Genomic DNA, 15,942 nt, shown 5'->3' on the forward strand with positions numbered 1-15,942 from the left:
TACCACACCATGCCTGGCTCCACAGAGTAGAGGCAATAGCTCAGCCTCACAGTTCTTTCCCAGGCTTCTCCTGTGGTGGGCTGTCACCTCAACGAGGGTCTCACTCTGCCCTTCTTGCTGAGTCACTTGGGGTACTGACCCACCTACTTAGTTATAAAATCCCTTTCCTGTATGACGTGAGCGTAGCCCAGGAAACCTGCTGGGTTCTTACTATCTTGCAATTAGATTTTTAAGTGGAAATATGTTTGATACGTGACCTGGAAAATCCTTTCCATTTTACTACCTTAAATAGGTGTTCATTTCCCCAAGGGGGAAAAGAATCTATTTTATTCTTACAGTGGAAAAATTAAACATAATTCACTATGATAGAACTCTGTGATAGTTTTAAAATGCCAAGAGTCTGGACCAAAAAGGTAATTTAACTTTTAGTCATCTGTGACACGCATCCAAAGCCGTTGATATGATTTGTATTTGAGCATCAAAAGTTCTCATAAATATACAGTCACTTCAATAAATCCACCAGAAAGTCTTTTTGTCATGTGAAAAAAAGCAAGTTTTATTTGCTGGCCCTACAATATTTTAAAGAGCTGTATTTCTTGGGTTTGTCTAAGTCCCAGTGAAGAATTTGAAGGTAACTGAGAAATATAATACATTAGGAATGATTTCTTTACTCAGTATTTTACTGTAAATTGATTGTGTTTTCAAGTACAAACTCATTTTTGCTATTATTGCTATAATACAAAATCCTATTAGAATATGTTCCTTGATATAAATTTTAACTACTTTCCATTGCCAACATATTAAAGTAAAAGATGTTTACATGCATCCATTCAAAACATATTTGTGATTGCATCTTCTGTGCCAAATATTGCCCTTAACTGGGGAAAACAAGAGAACTTGCCAGACAGAAACCTATTTCTCTTCTGGTGTAGGGAGACAGGTAGTGAACATAATAAGTAAACAAACACACAAACAATTGGTGTATATTATAAATAATGACCCTTTGCGCTCATAATGGTCCTTTGCCGCTAGGGGGACAACCTACTGCCATTATTCTGCTAAATGATCATGATATCAAACTACTTTCTAAATATTTATCCTTATATCCACAGGTTGTATCCATATAGCTCTCAGCCCTCATAGAGACTTCTTATTGCAATACATGATGGTTAACAGACAGCCTCATAAACCAGTGCAAGTGCAGGAAACAAAGACTGTGGCATGCTCAGCCCCAAGCAGGACAGCTTATCCTTTCTTCCTGGCGAGTCTCAGAGAACACTGTAGACAAGGGCTTGGGAAGATTGTATGGGACTATGATCAGGGAGGACTATTGCAAAATAAGATCTTCTGGATATAAACATGGCTGTTACCTCCTGCCAGCAGCTGTGGCTTCCTGAACAAGATCAAGCATGGATGGGGGGAGGGGGTTCATGAAGCCTCATCCTACCTGAGAAGAACTGGGAGTTGATGAGTAATGGGGAGGGAAAGTCAAAGGGTATGGTCTCTAGTAGACTGTCTATGCTCCACAGGGCAGCTCTGTACTTGTAGACCTAAATTTCACTCTCAGGGTTATAAAGAAAACAAAACAAAACAAAAAAAAAAAAAAAAAACAAAAACAAAAAAAAAAAAAAAAAAGAGGATATGAAGTTGTGAGGAGGAGGATGTGGAGGAGGTCTGGAAGAAGTTGGAGCATGGTAAAGGGATGGGTATGATCAAAATACATCATATACATGTAAGACAATTTCAAAGAATAGAAAAATATAAAAATTCATAAAATGATTTGTAAAGAAAGAAGAGAGCAAAGGAGAGGGCGGAAGGAAATGAAAGAAGTTCCTTCTAGAAAAGAAACATCGAAGGTAGAAATAGTGGGGGGGGGGTACTTCTGTTCCTTCGGTTTCAATAGGGCACAGTTATTTTCAACACCAATGTTCGGGGGCCAGACTGCAATAGTTAGGAGCACAGGCTAGTCTTAGAGAAGTCCTGGGTTCTGTTCCAAACACACAAATGGCAGCTCAAAAAACACCCGCAGTTCTGGTTCCAGGGTTTTTAATGCCCCTTTCTGGCATCCACAGATGCCAGGTACACATGTGGCACACACACATACATGCAAGGAAACACGCATACACATAAACAAGAAAGAAAGGGCACGGGGTTTGGGTGCTGTGTGGGAAGGTGAGGAGGAACTGGGAGGAGTTGGGGAAGGGAATCTATAATCAGAATACATTCTATGAAATTTTTTTCAATATAAAAGAGAAAGTGCACATAACAATTTAATAAAAGTACACTTCTATTTGAATAAAAAAGATGATGACCCTTCTGAAAGAAAACCTAACAAGCCTACATGCTTTTTATGACACAGACCAAACTTTATCAACATTTAGAATTCCTAATATAAATGAACAGCTACAATACAATGTTATAATTTAAATTTATGTATGTTTTAGCATCATGTAGTGTTAAAACATTGTGTTATTGGACATGTCCATATCAAAACTTCATTTTCTTTCCAATATAAGCTCATGAGGTAGGGTTTGTTCTTTCAGCTATACACATGAGAACTCTTGGATGTGGACAGACTCTAAAAAAAAAAAAAAAAAAAAAAAAAAAAAAAAGCAAATAGCAGAGCCTGAATCCAAATCCATGCTTTTGATGCTCAATCTATCTCCCTGCTCCATCGAGCACTCCTAGTACTTAGTACTTTATTACAATAACCCACCTTCGCTTTACCTAAGGTGATATAAAGATTTCAGATTCTGAAGTCTCTCCAGTAAAAATAAAATAATGTGCTCATCTATAAAAAGGCACTCAGATAGTCTAACAAAGTGATTTCTGAGGAAGACCTTTGCAAATCTCTCAGTAAGAAAGACAGGCAAATAATTCTGGACAGCAGGGTTGTGAGCTTGGAGGTGAGATGTAGCGGACAACAGTGGCTAGATGTATGATCCCGCCAAAGATATGCCTTTGAAACGGAAGATGTCATCACAAGCTCTACTTCCCAAAGTCTGCTTCTCACACTTGATAACCCTGCATTTGTTGGTGCAGTTGACTAATAGTTTGCACAGTGTCTGTTTCACTTACGTAGTATTTGCACCTGTCATTGAACTAGCTAAAACTGTCCCTGCCCTTTGGTATTGGGCCATACTGCTGATACAGTGTGTTATAAATATTACAAGGACAAGAACAGTTTATACTACAGGATACTGTTTTACTGACAATCTCATTTCCTTCATTTGCTAGAGTCTCAGAAGTGAATTAGAATTTCAGGTCAAGTTATGGGGGTTATAATAAAAACACAGCCAGCAGAACTACACTATTTAAAATGTGTCCAATAACCAAATGTGCTGGTAGAAGTTACACAGCTTCAGTCGCTATTGGTTGAGTGAAAAAAGCGGAGTGGTAGCTTTCAAGCCGAAAATGACTGGAGTTTAAAATACTCTCTGCTCAGGTCCAATCCCTGCGGTCCTTCAGGCAGCTGAAACAGCAGGAAGCATCCTGTGGTTAGGGAAAAAATAGTGCAAGAAGGGAAATTCTGGATCCTTGTATTTCATTTGAGTGTCACTGATATATTTGGAATTATCTGTCTTCCCCTTCCAGCCAGAGGCCCGTTTGTTTATTTTGGCCTGGCAAGGGCCACACAGTCCCTATAATCCCAAATCTACCAAAAGTCACAGCCTGTGCTCAGTTGCAGACACTTCTTATGAGTTTATCATTCAATTACATTTTCTCAGGAATCATGTCCCAGTTTGCAGATAAATTCTTGGAGTGTAAATAGTGTGCTGGTTAGTTTTTGTCAGTCTGACACAGAATAGAGTTATTTGGGAAGAGGTAAATTTGAGACTGGCTTGTAAACAAGTTAGTGGGGGTATTTTCTTTATTAATGGTTGCTATGCAAAGTGCAGTCACTGTGGGTACCAACCCTAGTTGGGTGGTTCGGTGTCCCTTCCTGGTTTCTGTTGTTTGCCTCTAGGTTCCTACCTTGAGTGTCTGCTATGGCTTGTAGTCAGTGATGGACTGTAATCTCTGATCCAAGTCCTTTCTTCATCCAGCTGGTTTTGGTCAGTGTTTTATTCCATTAATTACATTACATTACATTACATTAAAGCAAACTAAGACAATTTCTTTATCCACAAAACACAGTATTTTTAGCAATGGAGGAAGCACTGCTTAAGTATGTTTTTCCCTAAGTACCATGCATAGAAGTTGATTATGTTCTGTTGCTTCGGGTGACACTCATCACACTTGCACATAGCTCAAATGCGGAACATTTCTTGGCTCCTTGTTCTTTACAATACAGCATTATTTTAAAAACACAGAGACAATACCTGCTATATGGAAAGCATGGCTTTAAGTACTTTGCAACTCTTGACTCTTTCACCCTTGTAGCACTCCCAGAAGAAAGATATCGTCAAAGATAGTGCTAGAAAGACTAGGTGACACATTTGTATTCTGGTTTTCACTAGGATTGGACCATACATTTGCAGAGAGCAAGAGTTTGCAGCTAAGTCATCAGTGTCTCCTTCTCCTCCTCCCTTGACCATCGTAACCCCACTCCCTCCAAGTCTTGTCCTTATTTTCTTCTTTCCTTTCTTGAACTGCCTCATTGTGCACTTTGGCTAATCTTGAACTCTTTATCATCTTGCTTCAACCTCCTGTGAGCTGCAATTGGATAGGTGTCATCATGCCCAGCTAAGTATATTTCTTCTTTCCATAGATATCATTGAATATTTTGATTCTGCACTACAGTCCATTGATTTGAGTATCCACACTTACTAAGTATACGCCATGCACAGTGTTCTGTGATAGACATTAGAGATAAACCAACAGGGTGAGCGAGGTCCAGAAGGAGCTGACATGGCAGAGAAATATAAAATCCTTCATAAACACTGATTGTGCTGTACTTGTCAATTATGTCAATTTGATACAAACTATAGTCATCTTTGAGGAGGGAATCCTCAACTAAGAAATGACTCCCATAAGACTAGGCTATAGGGCATTTTCTTAGTTAGTGATTGATGTGGGATGATACCTCAGCCTATTGTGAATGGTACCATCCTCTGGGCTTGCAGTCCTGGGTCCTATAACAAGTCAAGCTGAGCAAGCCATAAGGAATAACCCAGTATGCAGTACTCCTCCATGGCCACTGCATCGGACTCTAGGTTCCTTCCCTATTGGACTTCCTGTTCTGAATTCTGTTGATGACAAACAGTGATATGAAAGTGTAAGCCGAATAAACTGCTTGCTCCCAAAGTTGCTTTGCTTATGGTGTTTCATCATACCAGTGAAAGCACTAAAGATACTGATGGAAATATGTAACACAATTAAACATTTCTAACATAGATAGTGACTGGATGTTTTGGGATGGTTTGGAGTTGGATGGATGGATGGATGGATGGATGGTTGGATGGATGATGGATGGATGGATGGATGAGATGATAAAAACCTTATAGACAGGAGGCCTTTCTAGGGTATATATTGAGCAAGTGATAAAGAACAAGCTGGAAACCGGGTGTGGAAATACTTGGGTTATACAACCAGCAATAGAAAGCTGTAAGGAGTATGGGTTTTTCCGCCTGCTGCCGCTGGTCTTATCCCGCTGCCGTGCCAGCCCCAAATAATACACAGAGACTCTGTATTTGATACAATGTTATTGGCCAGGTGTTAGTTTCTTATGGGCTAGCTCTGTCTTAATTATTAACTCATTTCTATGTATTTCCACGTGGTCTTACCAGCAAGAGGAGGCTGGTGGTTCTAGTCTCTCCAGACTCTCCATCTTGACTCCTCCTTCCTACTTCCTCTTCCTCCTTGTCTCCTAGTCCCTCCTATCTTGCTTTCCTATTGGCCAACAGTGCTTTATTCATTAACCAGTATGAGAAACATATATACATAATGGCATCTCCCATCAAGAAAGCAGCTCCTTACAGACTTGTGGTATGAGACAAAGAAGTGGATTTGGGAACTGGAGAGATGCCTCAGTGGTTAACAGCAATTGTTCTTTTCCAGAAGACTATAGTTTGGGTCTCAGCACTCATGTCAGGTGGCTCTCAACCCCCCCCCGAATCTCCAGATTCAGGAGACCTGATACTCTTTCCTGACCTCCACAGGTACCACACATAACTGCACATAGTCACACATATACATACACAAAATAAATAAAATCTTTTGAAAAAATAAGTGAAATCAACCTAATTTGCTAATGGAAACAGTGGTTAAGGAAATTAAACACTTAAAATCATGGGCATCTTATGCTTCCGACCGGCTAACTGGACAAGCTCATGGATAGCTATTCAGAGTGATTTCCCCTCCTTTCCAGCACCCCCTTTGCCTTCTCCTCTTTGCCTTCTTATATCTCTTACCTGACCATTGTCCAATCTCATCATCTCCAACAATGAGCCAAGTTCATTTTATCAAGGTTTCCTTTGGAGTCTCAGAAAGATACTCAGTATCTACCACTAAGATATTGTAAATTAATTTAAATTTCTGCCACTTTCCTACCTGTGTATCCAAAAACTCCCTTTATTCATGGAATAACCTAAGCACTGTAGTGAGAAAGAAGAACATGCAATTGGGGCAGCAATAAACTACTGTGGGAAGAACTCTGAATTATTAAGTCTCAGCAGCTCTTGTTGGCAAACACTTAAGACTCTTCCAGGTGCGCCAAGGAAAAATGTCAACTTGTTACAGTTTGGAGGTACAGTCCATCATTGTTAGGAAGGCATGGCAACAGGATGGGGAGGTGGGGGGGGGGAAGGGGCATGAAAGAGCTGGTCGTATTGTGTATAGCTCTATGACACAGAGAGAAGTGAATGCTGATGCTCAACTTGCTTCCTTATTATACACAATTCAAAACTCAGAGCTGATGGAATGATGCTCATATCATTGGGGCAAGGCTTCCCACCTCAGCTAAGTCAAACATGCCCAAAGGTGTGTGCCATGGGATTCTAGATCATGTCAGGTTGGCAATCAACATTCACCGTTACAGAGAGCACTGACAGCCTTTTAGCTCAGAGTCTTTTTTAACAGTGTCCTGTCCTCTCCAAGTTCTTGTGCTATATCATGTTTGTCTAAATCTGATTAGAAGATAGAGTAGTTGGGACTCCTCTGATGACAGTCATTACTGTTAATTTCTGTTTTCAGCTACCCTGTCTTTCCAGGCACCAGTTTTCCCCAAGGAGCTCTGTGTTTTTAAATGTTCATCTCACCATAACAGTGAGAGCCACTCAGCTGACCTTCAGCACTTGCCTGAGATTTTCAATGCCCTTGTGGGTGAATGGAGAGTTGCTGTGTTTCATTCCCAGAAGAAATGGGAAGGATAACTTTCTGAATGTCCTTGGTGTATGTTGATGATGCCCTTCAATGGGAATGGACTATGTTTTCACCTTGAGTTTTTATGTCTTCTTTTTTCTTAGATTGAAGAGTTGATTGAGGCACACTTTGGCGGTCGCAGCAGAAGGGCCATCCTTTTCAGGTCCCCTTCACACAGCAGAGCAGAGCTTCAGACCCTCCAGCACCTTCTTGATCAGCATGGCTATAGTGTTGTCATTGCTGAAGAAAGACTTGGTGCTGGCCTAGGTCTGAAGCTGTTGGACCAAGTTCAGAATAGTAAGTAACCCTTACCCCACATATGAACAGATTCTAGACTATGCTGCTAAATTTCTTTCTCTCAAACTGTTTCACAAAACAGAATTTTATCTGCAATCAAGTATCTCATATTGTACACACTTAGCTTCCTTGTTTCTTTTCATTACCTTTCTCAGTTTTTTTTTTTTTAAGTTGGATCTCTTTATTCTTGACATTATTCTGTTTGTATTTCGGTAGCATTTTGGAGTCACATAGTTCATGTTTAAATGCTACATTAAAAATGTTTATGTTTATGTGTGTGAGTACATATGCTGCCTAGCACCAAACTATTCCATATTTTAAGGAAATTGCCACTTCATTTGATTGCAAGTAGAATGTGCTGGAAATTGCTTTGCAAAGCCAGTTGAAATGAGATTCACAGATGGTTCTAAATATGAAGGTGGTAAGGGCATTTATTATACATGCCATTAGTCATCAAGTATTTTCATTTCTATCATTTGAAGAGAAAATAAGAGACAAAGTTAACTAAATTATTTGAAAGAAAATTGAGTACATGAGGAAGGCTGTGAGTAACAGCTACTACCTCTCCAACAGGGCAGGTCCCACGCTATACTCTGTATTCATGACCTCATTCAACACTCTCTGTCACTGCCTGACTAAAAAGAGAAAAACAAATTCTCTTCACATTCCAAGAAAGGAAACTTGAGTCTTTCTGGGAAGAAATGGACCATAATGATGTGAGGAAAGGATGGAGGGAAGCCCTGGTCCCACTCCCACTTCCTGTGTTCCCACTCCCACTTCCTGTGTTCCCACTCCCACTTCCTGTGCTCCCACTCCCACTTCCTGTGCTCCCACTCCCACTTCCTGTGTTCCCACTCCCACTTCCTGTGCTCCCACTCCCACTTCCTGTGTTTTTCTTCTCTGTTCCTCCACTGCCTTAGTCTTTTGTGGCTCATTAATCCTACATGGAACTCTTGGGAGATAATGCTGATGCAGACTATGCATTCAGCCTAGGCTAGTCACATTTTATTTTTTACTATGACACAATATTATTACCATCCCTCAATGTCCACAGAGGATTGGTTCCAGGACTCCCTGCAGATACCCAAACCCCTCTTATGAAATATTATAGTCTTTGCTAATAATCCCTTTTACATCATGTATAATACCCATTTCACCATAAATATAACACACATCATTATTATGCATTGGACATCATTCATGAAATAATGACAACACAAAACTGTTCACTTTCAATGAACATGTAAGAACTAAAAAATTTTTCAAAGAATTTGTGGAAGTGGTACTCCAAATGTGGAAAGGTTTTCCTTTTTTTTTTTTCCCCATAAGAAATGGAAAACAAACTATTTGAATTAATTACATTTTTCAATGGTAGTTTTTTTTTTTTTTTTTTTTGAGAGCAAATAGTAAGCTTCTGGTGGCCTGATACTCTTGCAGCAAGGTAAGGAGTTTGCTTCTCATTCAGTGTGGTTTCCCTTTGCTGGCCTATGGGGGGTGTGTGAAAGAAAATTGGAAAGATGATTCTGAGAACAATAGATGATTCTTGGCCTTGATCACCCTTCACACTTGGCTGGTGGAAGCTTTCAGGGAACAGAATCCATGAAAATCATTTGATGAGAAGGTGTTGAGTGTCGTTTGTAAGGCAGGCCTCTGTGAATGCAGCATACTGGTCTCTGTCCTGGAGGAGTGGCTTAGAAATCTAAACCAGTGGCCCTCTGCCTACAAATAAGAAAACCATAAGCCCTGGAATGCTGATAAGAACTGAGAACAAAGTTGGTGAGCTTCTTTGAGTTTTGTTGGGTTTGGATCTATGAAAAAGGAGCAAGCCAAAGTTGCAGAGCATTTGGAAATGTTGTCATCAAAACCTTTTTGGGATAGGAATTGGATAAAGGAAATGTGGAAAATGTTTAGCATCTCTCTTGTCCCACACTGAGTGGGGTGGTTGCATTACCCCCCCTGCTTGCTGTGTGACCAGCATTCAAGTGTGCCTGGTGACATGCTATTGTGGTCTAAAGTCCCTATGCCCCACCACGTCTTGATGCTACCCCTGACTTAGTGTGGATACAAAGTGGATTATCTGTGCCTTTCACCTTCAATTCAATTTAAAAATTTCTCCAGCTGCAAAACAGATGGGTTGCATCGCCTCTTTCTCTTGATATCTGTGGGTCAGTTTGACACAAACTGGGGAGGATTACTTCGCAGCTTCCAAGTAGTATGAAAGTGCAAAGGCAGATTGAAGTAATAGAATCTGGCAGCCCCACGAGCTGCTGGGCCCATGACCAGCAGTAACTGTGTAATGTCACCAACATTTGTCATGTAGATGATGACTCAGGCCCCTTTCCCATATCCCCCCAGCTTTAAAAACATCTTCCCAGCTCAAATTTAACACTCTTTTACTCTGTTATCTATTGCCTGCAGCAATAGGATCAATTTCACAAGATGTGAAGTAGGGAAATTGATTTTGGTTTATAGATTTGGTTTTTAATTTTTTCAGCATGCAGCACTGTGCAGAGAACACTGGAAATAAAACAGCCCTGTAATTCTAATCTAACATATGTAATATATGGAATTAAAAGAGAAATCACAGCTTATTTTATAGGACCACCATTTTAACCTAAAAGCTATGCTTGAAGTGTTCATGCTACGTACTACAGAGATACTTTTGCAGATTAGAATTCTTGTGTTTCCTTTGCTGGAGCATGGTTTACTGCCTCGTTATGTTATTTTACCTCCTGTGTGTGAGCAGAGAAGGAAGCTACATTGATGTGTGTGAACTTCTGCCCCCAGGCTGTAGCTTGGAAGTGGAAACTGCTCTCAAGGACCCGAGCCCTGTCCTTTTATTTTGTCATTGCACTTTCTACCTGGTACTAATTTACAATCTGAAAGTATGACATTAAAATCAAAATAGATACTCCCCCACCCATGCTGCAGAAGGCACAGAGGCAGGGTTGATGCATTGAAGAAATGCATTCATGGACAAAGGAAAGTAAGTATGAGGCCCATTTTCCTTTAAAAAAAAAAACTTATTTTTTTCCTGCTCTTCCTCTCTTGTCCTGACTTTACCCCAATCACTCTTCTGACCACTCTTTTTGTGCCATTTTTAAAAGCCTTTGTGGGATGATAAAAATAATACAGGTTAGAAAAAAATACATAAAAAGGTTCATGGGCCAGACAGGTAGCATCCCACTCTTAATGTAATCTGTCCTGGTAGAGTAACTTCAGTTTTGTTTTGTTTGCTTGTTTTTTTTTTTTTTTAGTTTTGCCTGTATATGTGTCTGTGTGCCACTTGCATGAATGTTGCCCTCATAGGCCAGAAGATACGTCCTATCCCCTAGAACTAGAGTTGCAGACAGTTGTGAACCACATGTGTGTACTGGGAATAGAACCCCCATCCTTTAGGATGCAGCTTTCACTCAGCCACTGAGTCATCTCTCCATCCCCTGGGTTTTGTACTTTGTGTGTTTGGGGGTTTAAATTCTATTTCTTAATATATACCACTTGAAAGGAAAAGTTGGCAATTTCAGTTCCTAAATTATGATATGACCATTATGAATCCTCCTTCCCTGGGGGTTAATTCCATGCTAGGGGCATAAAAGAGGTTGATGACTCCATTGGGAAAGAATATGGGTTCTTTTATATTCTTGTGTGTGTAAGTTATTTCTGCTCTGGGTCTCTGCTAAGGGCAGTTGTAATATTTACTTCTAAGTAGCATGTGAAATGGATTTAATCACTTTCTCTAGCCTCATTTGAGAAGAGGCAAATGAAAGTCCTGCCAACATTTTATCTCATTCATAGTTCTGGAAGAGGGCCCAAATTGTAAATGCTGAAAACATATATGTGTGCCTCTCACATGCAGCAATGCTGGGGACACTGATCTAAGGGGGTAGACGATGGGTTCACAGAACAGTAATTTTCAGGATTAATTTTAGAAAGGAAACTACACATAAGCCTACTTGCTGCTGTGCCATTGTGTTGCTTATAATTTAACAGTGTAGGTGTTTATAGTCATTATTTCATCTTCACACTGGTTTTGAGAACAGCACAAGGACAATGGTCTTTTTAGAGCTAAGCCTACAAAATGTCACAGATTAAAAATGTACTTTCATGGCCTTCCAATCCGTTGCTTTTGAAATACAGAGCACATGTCCTTGCATTCAGGAAAACATGTGCTTCTCTAAGGAAAAGGCGAAAGTGCTATTCATTTACTCTCTTTCCTACCATGCCAGTGCTATTTAGGACGTCAGAACTTCAATGCGTAGTGACCTAGAAGAGAGTAGATGTGTTCTAAAGCTTTAATACCTACTCCTTGCTTGAAGTCTAAGTAAATCGTGGCCCAAAAGACTCTGACTCGGAGTAGTTTTTGACATGGACCAGAATTATCCGTGTGTTTTTAAAGAGCAGTACCTATGTAGCCCCTTTTCAACTTTTAAATGCATCTTATACTTTCAAATTTCTGTGTGTTGCAGACCAAACCTTATCTCAGAGCCACAGAATTGAATAACAACTATGTTTTCTTACTTGAGGGTTTTCTATGGAATGCTTTCTGGAGAAATTCAAGAAGGGAAAGGGAAAGGAAGGCCTTACTTGCCAAGGTTGGCTAAATCTGGTTCATCGCCTGTTTGTGCAAATAAAGCTTCACTGGAACACAATCACACTCTTTTGTTTTCATATTATATTGGGCTACAATAGAGTTGATTAATTGCAATGAGTATTTCATAGTCCTACAGTCTAAGATTTATATTATTGTACCTTTCTGGAAAAGATTTTTGACTGATGTATCTGGAAGGGTAAATGGATATAGCTTGATCCAATATCAAGCTGTCAATTGGAACCTAGGTTTGACACAATTTGATTTTTAAGTTGCAACAAACCTCATTCAGATAGACTTCTATGGATTGCAGTAAAGCATATAGTAATATGACTATAGTATGACTACTGAAATGGAGATAGAAGGATAGGAACTATGTTGGGTGTTTCTTCTTAGCTACAATAATGTGGGCTTAGCTTTGCTGTTAAACCTCCAAAAATGTAGAGAAACAACTGAAAAGTTTTACTCTCAGAAAGAAACGAACAAATGTTACAGCTACTCCTTTGAGCTTCCAAAACCACCTAGTAATATGTATGTATGTATTCATGTATGTATATGTGTACATATATGTATAAAATCAATGTTAAAAGGAATATTATATAAACAGCTGTAAGTAATGCAAAGAATCAAGGACCAGGGAAGCATTTATATTGCAAAATAAATTCCATATCCTGGTTCTTTTAGAACCTATTCATAATGGGCTGGACTATCCCATGCCAGTGGGCTACATTGAGGCCATTGTTATGAGAGGCTGCAGGACATACATGAAAAGTACTGCTTAGCATTTGTATTGACATTGAACTTGACACGTCATGTTCTAAAGAATAAGAATTTACCCAAATGTGATGTTAGGAACCACTAGTAAATGACTCAATTTATAGGGTAAGAGATGCCATCACTAATTAATACAAAAACTATAGTAAAGAAGAAAGAAAAAAACTACTTCCTTCTCTGTTTCATGTCTGTCTTTCATCCTTTGCTCCCATGCTTCCTTTATTCCTTCATTTCTTTCTCTTCCTTTTCGGTGTTCCACTAATCCTCTTGCTTAAACCTCCTGAGCGCTGGGGTTATAGGAATGAGCTACCATACCTAACTTGTTTAATATTTTAAGTTAAATTCACTTGTACTTTTTGTACTTTCAAAATAGTCATATATATGTATTTCAGACCCGTGTGTGTGTGTGTGTGTGTGTGTGTGTGTGTGTGTGTGTGTGTTCAGATTTTATCTAAATTTGAAAGGTTTCATTAGTGGCTCAAGTTAGTATAGAAAGGAGCACCCCTGCAGATGTTTCTTTAGCATCTCACTCTCCTGATCTTCATGTGAAACCCTCATGGTAGAAAGGCTATTCAAAATTTCTTTACTGTTTATATTGAAAATGAATCTATAAGGTAGCTGAGATTTAAATTATCTGCAAGTGTTGTGATAAATTCTTCCTTCTCCTGTTGCCATGATAAATACTTCTACCGAAACAGTCTGTGGGAGGAAGGGCTTGTCTTCTCACAAGGTACAGTCTGTTGTGGGGAAGTCAGGTGGGGGGAGCTTGAAGCAGCTGCTCACATGGCAGCTGCCACCAGAAAGCAGAGACTGATGGATGTTGCTGCTGCTCAGCCCCATTTTCCCACTTACAGGGTCTAGAATCCCACAGTGGTCAACTCTTTCCACATCAGTTCACTTAATACAGTAACATTAATCCCCCACAGGCATACTCATAGGCTTGTCTCCTAGATGATTCTAGATCCTATCTAGTTAGTAATCAGTATCAACCACTCCAGGTCCAAAGAGCTTAACCAGAATTGCTTCTATGGAGGAATGATGGACTCTGGTGATAGAAAATGTAAGCTTTAGAGTTAAGATGAAGCACAGTTGTGGTCCTTCGGTTTGTCTTAACATTCTTAATGCCTATATAACCTTGAGCAAGTTACTTAATCTCTTGAGCCTCGTTTCCCTCATATTCAAATTGATGTGTTGAGAATAATAGCCCATAGTAGGTTTCTAGGAATGGTAGATAATATTGTGTGATCTAGTCACAGAGAGAGCATGATGTTCCTCTGTTGGAAGGTAGCTTTAAAATGGGACCTAGCATAAGGGTATGCTGCTGGTGTCACTGTGGGCTAACTGTAGAGTATAAATGTTCTCCAAGTTGGAAGCCCTCAACCTGCATGTTCTCATGGGATAGTCTGGGTTGTAAACATGAGGTTTAGATTCATTTTCTTAGAATACCCTAAAGTTTATATATACAGTCTAGAAACTCCCCCAATTCACAAATTATGTCTTTCTGCTTATCACTTAAAAATCATTCCTTCTACATAAAGATAAATATGTATTGACTGTAGAAATAAGTGAAGATAAAAAGTACATCACTTTAGGCGTCAAGAATGGATATCTCATGAAACTTTTCTTAAAATTTAGGTCGTAAAATATGTGTGACTTATTTTTATTTTTGAAATAGGTTCTCATGTGTAGCTTAGGCTGACCCAGGACTTAGTATATAACCTAGGCTACCACCACCCCAACACTCCTATTTCAGTTTTCTGGTATCACAGGCATATACCTCCACTCTCGGCCACACTTTTTATTCTTATATATCCTTTGAAGAACACTGATACTCTACTCATGGGATAATTTGGTGTTATGACAAAAATAGCACAAATGTAATAATGGTAGTCTGTATAGCCTGTACTTTATAAGCCATCTAAGTCCAGATTGAAATTACTTTACTCTTTGGCCAGGAAGATTTCAGAGGTCTCTTGTCATCCATCTTTGCATGATGCATTTTGGAGAGGCCAGAAGAATTCAGACACAAGTAGATGCAGGTACCCTAAACTTTGGATAGGTAAATGGACAGTATAAACTCAAGCAGAGAGTACAGAACAGGGTCTTCATAGAGGCCACCTACTTAGACATGATGGTTAATGGTGTTGCCTAAAGATGTTTTTTCAATGAAGAGAACATGAAAATGAGCATGTAGCTTTTGCGTTTGTGGGACCTAGAAAGCAACAGGAATAAGTGGTCCAAACCTCTATATCATCCCCAGGGCCTGCCTGTGTACTCTGCACTATTCTTTTTGGTTATTTCCTGGAATAATGTAAAGACTCATTGTGTGCTGTTCTTCCTCTTTCCTTTCAAAAGACATTTTATGAGCTAGGATTTTCATAACACATTCTTCAGTCAAGCAAAGAGAGAGGCATCATCACATCCCTCACTTTCATACCATCCAGGTACTGGTTAGTCTTAACTCATAGATCAGTATGGTAGCCTAAAAAGAGAATAGATATTTTCTCAAAGTTATTGACCTGCTTCCAGGGTAGACTCCAAGTAATATGTTCAAGAGTCTGGCAGAATATATATATTTTTTGTCAAGTCAGAATTATTTATGGATCTTTGGAGAGGACTTTTTTTTTTTTCCAGGTGTAGCAGAAATCAGACTTCAGCAAGAACCAGAAAATTTAAAAAAAAAAAAAAAAAAAAAAAAAGGTATTCCCATCACAAAGACTGTTTTTGGGAGGCCATGTTGTAGCTGAACCAATATTTTTGCATTCCCATTTTTAATGAAAGGCCTTGTTGCAAGGCTTACTTGTAGTAACTCTAGACTAAGGGTGAGTACCTTTGACTGAATCAGAATTGCCCTCACGGAAAAGTCCATCTCTCACAGTTTCGGGTGGAACAGAGGCAAGTCTGTGATGCAGTTGAGTTGCTGCATTGAGTAATTGAGTAGGAAGACTAGTAAATGACCATCTTCCTGCTTATGATGCTAT

General features: G+C 39.4%; 1 protein-coding gene across 1 annotated transcript in view; it reads left to right on the plus strand.

Annotated features, from left to right (window-relative positions):
• Positions 1-2,934: 2,934 nt before the first annotated feature.
• Positions 2,935-15,942, plus strand: part of LOC127237995 (cadherin-like and PC-esterase domain-containing protein 1) — a 78,211-nt gene continuing 65,203 nt past the window's right edge. Inside the window, exons 1-3 of the mRNA XM_051206434.1 lie at positions 2,935-3,128; positions 7,152-7,332; positions 7,407-7,599. Of these exons, the coding sequence (XP_051062391.1) occupies positions 2,935-3,128; positions 7,152-7,332; positions 7,407-7,599 (568 nt within the window). The remainder of the gene's footprint in view (positions 3,129-7,151; positions 7,333-7,406; positions 7,600-15,942) is intronic.

This window comes from Phodopus roborovskii, unplaced genomic scaffold, assembly GCF_943737965.1.
Source record: "Phodopus roborovskii unplaced genomic scaffold, PHOROB, whole genome shotgun sequence".
NCBI classification, from domain to species: Eukaryota; Metazoa; Chordata; class Mammalia; order Rodentia; family Cricetidae; genus Phodopus; species Phodopus roborovskii.